At 40.0% G+C, this 6000-nt stretch overlaps 1 protein-coding gene across 3 annotated transcripts in view; it reads right to left on the reverse strand.

The window, feature by feature from the left end:
* Positions 1–6000, reverse strand: part of Anln (anillin actin binding protein) — a 61824-nt gene that overhangs the window by 43654 nt on the left and 12170 nt on the right. For all 3 annotated transcript variants that reach the window (XM_005397767.2, XM_005397764.2, XM_005397763.2), the window contains exons 4-6: positions 3754–4151; positions 2054–2276; positions 141–331 (exon numbers count right to left, since the gene is read on the reverse strand). In XM_005397767.2, the coding sequence (XP_005397824.1) occupies positions 141–331; positions 2054–2276; positions 3754–4151 (812 nt within the window). The remainder of the gene's footprint in view (positions 1–140; positions 332–2053; positions 2277–3753; positions 4152–6000) is intronic.

Genomic DNA, 6000 nt, shown 5'->3' on the forward strand with positions numbered 1-6000 from the left:
AACAGTTCCATTTTGCAGTGACAGACACCTAAGATACTGTTTATCTCAGCCAAAGAGACAAGCATCAGAAATCACAGTTTAATTTCTAGGTTCTATGCTGAGACCATGCATTAATTAAAATGTCATGCGGTAAGTCATACCTGCTTGAGCTGTTGTGCTGCATGGGTAGTAGATGAACCTGCATTTTGTTTGAACAATCTTTCTTGGATGGCTTTTGTGTTTGGGGTTATAACAGGGGTCTTATGGGGTGTGCTACGAGCTGGGCTTTCTTTGCTGCGTTCCTGACAGCGCTCTCCAAAGCGTTCCAGGAAAGGCTTAATTCCTCTTCCTCCTGTAGAAAAAAAACGTATTTTTGGAGGCTATTCAAAATGAGCAGTTTTCTATAGAAAAAGTCTAAAATCTATTAGTCACAAAATGCTTATATGGCTGGGGATTTAGCTCAGCGGCAAAAAGCGCCTGCCTGGCAAGCGCAAGGTCGTGAGTTCGGTTCCCGGTACCGGAGAAAAACCAAAAAAAAAAAAATGCTTATATGACTACGATCCCAGCACCTGAAAAGCTGAGGCAGGAGGACTACAGCAAGTTTGAAGCCAGCCTGGGCTACGTAGTGAGTTCAAGGCCAGCCTGAACCACACAGTGAGACCTAAAAAAATTAAACAAAAACACCTTTGCTTCTCCTGGAAATACACAATGACAAAGTAAGTAGTATGAAAATAGTCCAAAAAATAGCATATGGTTCAATTTAATTACATGTTCTAAAATGTTACTTTTTAAAAAAAAATGTATGGGGATGTAGCTTATGGTAGAACACTTAATGTAGCATGCACAGACCTTGGGTTCAATGCTCAGGGTCAAAAGAAAAACAAGAAATGTGAAAAACAGAGTGAGAGGGCAGAAAACTTTCTTTTTTGAGACAGGGTCTCGCTATGCAGTTCAGGCAGCCCAGGCTGGCCTCGAACTCACAACGATCCTCTTGCCTCAGCCTCCTGAGTGCTGCTGGGATTACAGGCGTGTGCCACCACACCTGCCTGAGGACAGAAAACTCTCAAACTGAACAATCAAAATTTAAGTGATCAGAAATGGATTACAGGTGTACAAATAAACCTACTAAGTGTCCTTGCCATGATAACTTCCAACTATTTACATTTCTACAGTTCAATTTATTTTACCTTGCTTTTGTGAAGTCTAACATGTAAGTATCTGGGGTACTTCCCCTTCCTCCCTCAAAAGAAAGTGATTATCCATGTCAACAAAAGTATGTCTTCATTTTACAAGGTTTTACTTGAAATGATGTAAAATATATGTCCAGTAGGGCAAAAGGGGCATATATTACCTCCTCCATCAAGAGAGTTCTAGGGCTGTATTATATAAAAATAGACCTATCTGTATAAGACATGTGCAAATATTTTCCTGTAAAGGGCCAAATAGTAAATATTTTGGCCTTTCTAGGCCATATGGTCTCTGTTGCAGCTACTTACCTCTGCATTACAGCATGAAAGCAACCACAGAAGAATACGTCAATAAATGGATATGGCTATGTTCCAATAAATCTTTATTTACAAAGAAAAAAGCAAAGGGCAGAATTGATCTGTGCCCATAGTATGAAGACTCCACCTATCACTTATTCCACGTGCCATATCTCAAATGAGAGTCCATTCAGGAGACAAAGACACAACTAAAGGAAGTATTTTTGAGGCCCTAGTAATATAAAGTATTCTTGGTTCCAAAAATGTTTCTCCATCAAACTCCTAAAATGTGACTTCCAGTTGCATACTCCCTTCCTACATCAAAAAATATAGAAAAAAGTCTCCAGAATGACCATCCTGGGAATAAACACGCTTAAACTGCTATAATGTACATGTTGAATACCTGACTAGTTAATGAGCTCCCCTCATGAGTACTCATCTAATTAAAGCTGAATAGGAAGTCTCATTCGGAACATTCAGGCACTGATCCCGGCAAACCAACGCTACCAGTCTCAGCCGGATATTTAAACTACTACGAGCAGAACTTTGAATAGAGAGAGCAGCAGCTTTAGGTTTTTTACAAATATAACCTGGAGTAGTAGATTTGTCTTTAGACTGAGACTGCAGACAAATTTCTCTGTTTCCTTCTTCTTTGGCCCCAGCTCCCTGGGATAAAGCGGACTTCCCAGCAGGTTCCGACACCTCTGTTTTCAGAGGACTAGCGGTGTTTTGCAGTACCTCAGGATTTTGTACCTCACAGTTTTTAGTGCTGGTGGTGGATGCAGACAACTTTACAGGGGAAGCAGCAGCTTTCTGAAACATGATAAAAATTAGGGTAAGCAACCTTTATAATATCTCAGGGAGCCCTACAAGAAAAATAATTCAAATTCTATTTACTTGGTAGCCTTTATGAAAAGCTTTTGGAAAAACATTCTTATTCTCTAATAGATCAAACTAACTCACGGTTAGAATGCTATTAAATTACAATATGTAGTTTATATATTAAAGGGTAATTAAGTATTAGGAGTAAGGTAACTCCTTATTTTATAAATTTTTTTCATATTATCACACTAGTACCTCTATTAAATTTTAACTGTATTTGATCAAATTACATTGTTATTTGTATGTTAGTCAACATTAATTCACAAGACACAGGTTGAGCATCTCTTGTCCAAAATGCTTGGGACCAAAAGCGTTTCAGATTTCAAATTCTTTAGGAGTTGGAATATTTGTAGTCAGATATCTTGGCAATGGGACCCAAGTCTACATACAAAATGCACTGATGTCACATATACAGCTCAGACTCATGGTCTGATGACCATTTTATACAACATCTTTAGTAAGTTCAAGAGGGAAGGTTGGTTGGTGTGGAATTTTCCACTTGCAGCATCATTTCAATGCTCAGAAAGTCACAGATTTTGAGGCATCTCAATTTCAGATTTTCAGATCCAAGATCCTCAATCTGCAGTATCAGGTACTTGATGGCTAATTCTATGAAATTCTTAAGTACTTAGGATACTGCCAGGAATTATAGTAAGTGCTTTATGCATACTACCTTATTCACCCTTCCTAACAACCCTATCTTACCTCATTTTACATACAGAAAAATATGGCTTTGCGAGATTAAGTAACTTATTTATACAAAGTTAATCTGTCACACTTCTAATTATGTGGCAGAACCAGGACTAAACATAGGTCTAAGTCCAAGGCCTCTTTCCACACTAAAAGACAATCATCAGGAACACAGCACTCCTTTTCCTTTTTTTTTTTTTAGACTGCTTACTAACTGCTGAGATGATGCGTGCATGAAGTAAAAGTTTCAAGGACTTCAAGAGGACGAATAGTAGGAGTGTCACCCCTTACATGTCTACTTGGCAATTTGCCTTCCTGGACACAACTACAGCCACTGATTTATGTCTTTTGAGAAACAGACATAGTATCTTACACACATCCATAAAGCACTCTAATGGAGAAATTCATTTCCAGGGGTCCCTTTGACTAAGAGGCTCATTCACTCCATTATTATATACTTTGGATTTGCATTTAATTAGTACAACGTCAGTTTCACAATGTCCATTTATCTAGAGACATGTTACCAAATTTATAATTTTCACTTTCTATGAAACTAATATCCTAAAAATCCATTTAAACACATACACGAATGCATATAAACACACTATACATATACTATAAAACACATACCTACATACAGATGTATCATTACCTCTCACAAGAAAAAAAAAATAGAAAGAAGGAAATGGTTCCCAAGACCAAAATGGTATTAACTCACCACAGAGCTGGAAACTGAGGCATGAAGCACAGAGGCAGTGGCAGCACTGCAGGACGAGGCTTTGTTCAAAGCTGCTTCGCCATCCCTTTGGGAACAGCATGTAGCTTCCTGCTTAACACTGCTGCTATTGATCCTAGCAGATGCTCCACTTGCAGAGGAAAATTTGGATAAACAAGTGGTACCAGGCTGTTCTTGTCCACTGTTTTGCTTTGCAGATGAGTAACTTACATCATCTTCCCAGGAGGAAATGGTGGCAGCAAGGTTGGCCAGGCGGCCCCTTCTCCCAATCGGGGCTGCTGAAGCCCCAGAAATGGAGGGTTTGGGAGGGGAGGAAGCCTTTTCCTCGGATGGTACTGGAGAGATGAGGGAGCTTGGGGGTACATCATCTGAAAATGTTTCTAGAAAAATGGTGAAGAGTTATTCTTACAGTGCATAATAACAAGAACACTCCATAGAGAATTTTAAAATTAGATTAATGAATTTAAGAACCATTTAAAAACTCTTGCATGCATGAAATACCACACTATTTAAATTTGATAATACCCTTTCAAATCAAATGAGGCTTACCTAAATTTTAAAAGAAAACACTGTTAACATCTACTTTTTTGAATTTCTGATAGATCAGGAATGCTATTATATAGCAAATGTTTAGGTTATATTATTAGAAGTAATTCACGGTGCTATGATACTGCATAATTTAAGACTGTGTACCCTACCTACAAGAACTTCTGCTTTAAACATGAACTAGACCAATGCTGTGGAATGGAACTCCCTAAGATGATGGAGATGTCCTATACCTATGCTGCTCAGTACAGTAACCACAAGCCACATGTGGCTAGAGAGCAACTGAAATGTGGCAGGATAACTTTTACTTAATTTTAAACACAGTTACATGGGGCTAATAGCAGCTATTCAAACAGTACAGTTAGGCCAAGTCAGTTTTTCTGCACAGTTACTTCATTTGGAGGAAAATCCAAACAGTAACACTCAGCTGAAGAAAGCTCTAGGCCTGTGTGCATACAGACACAGAGGGAAGCTGAGGTTCATGCACTTCCTGTTCCACAGATTCAGTCAAAAGAAGAAATATCAGCAGGGCCTAGTGGCGCATGCCTGTAATCCCAGCACTCAGGAGGCTGAGGCAGCAGGATCGTTGAGAGTTAGAGACCAGACTGGGCTACAAAGTGAGCTCAAGGCCAGCCTGAACTGCACAGGAGACTCTGTCTCAAAAAGACAAAAAAAAAAAGCAAAAGAAATATCCCTCCTTCTGTCCAAGGCTTCCACCCCTGCCTAATTTTCAGCCTTGCCCTCTCCAAAACCTCTTCAGAAATCTCGCTCCAGGGCTGGGGGTTTAGCTCAGGGGCAGAGCGCCTGCCTGGCAAGCACGAGGTCATGAGTTCGATTCCCGGTACAGGGGGCAGGGGGAGCTTAGGAGATCTGATGTGACCAGGATAGAGGCTCTCTTGTTAGCTGGGTGTGGTGGTACACGCCTGTAATCCCACCAGTTGGGAGGCTGAGGCAGGAGGATCGTTGTGAGTTCAAGGCCAGCCTAGGCTACAAAGTGAGCTCAAGGCCAGCCTGAACTACATAGCAAGACCCTGTCTCAAAAAAGACCAAAAAAAAAAAAGAAATCTCACTCCAAATCATCCCTGTTCTTTTCTACAAAGTCTGTCTTCTCTGAATATAAATATGCTCAAGTCCCTTTCATCTTGGTTTCTTTTTTTTTTTCCTGGTACCGGGAATCGAACTCACGACCTCACGCTTGCCAGGCAGGCGCTGTGCCGCTGAGCTAAATCCCCAGCCCTCAAGTCCCTTTCATCTTAAACATAAACATAAGCAGCCAGTCATGGTGGTGCAGCCTGCAGTATTAGCACTCTGGGAAGTGGAGGAAGGAGGATCACAGGTGTGAGCTCCACCTAGGCAACTAGTGAGACCTTATCTCAAAATTTTAAAAAATACATACATACACACATACACGCACATATATACACACACACATACATACATATAGTTAAGGTAAAGCCCCAGTGCAAAGTCCCTAGATTCAATGCCAAGTATAAATAAATAAATAAATTACAAAATAAGGAAAAATAACACTAGGCATCCTCTCTTTCTTTACACAATATTCACTCACCACTAAACTTGCTGTCTAAATCACTGCCCTGAAGTTGGTTTGCTGTTATCGTAGATGCCAGTATATACCATGCAGTCTCCCATTTCTAGCGTCTCTTTTCTTTTTTTTTTTTTTTT

Source organism: Chinchilla lanigera, unplaced genomic scaffold (assembly GCF_000276665.1).
Source record: "Chinchilla lanigera isolate Chin_1 unplaced genomic scaffold, ChiLan1.0 scaffold00059, whole genome shotgun sequence".
NCBI classification, from domain to species: Eukaryota; Metazoa; Chordata; class Mammalia; order Rodentia; family Chinchillidae; genus Chinchilla; species Chinchilla lanigera.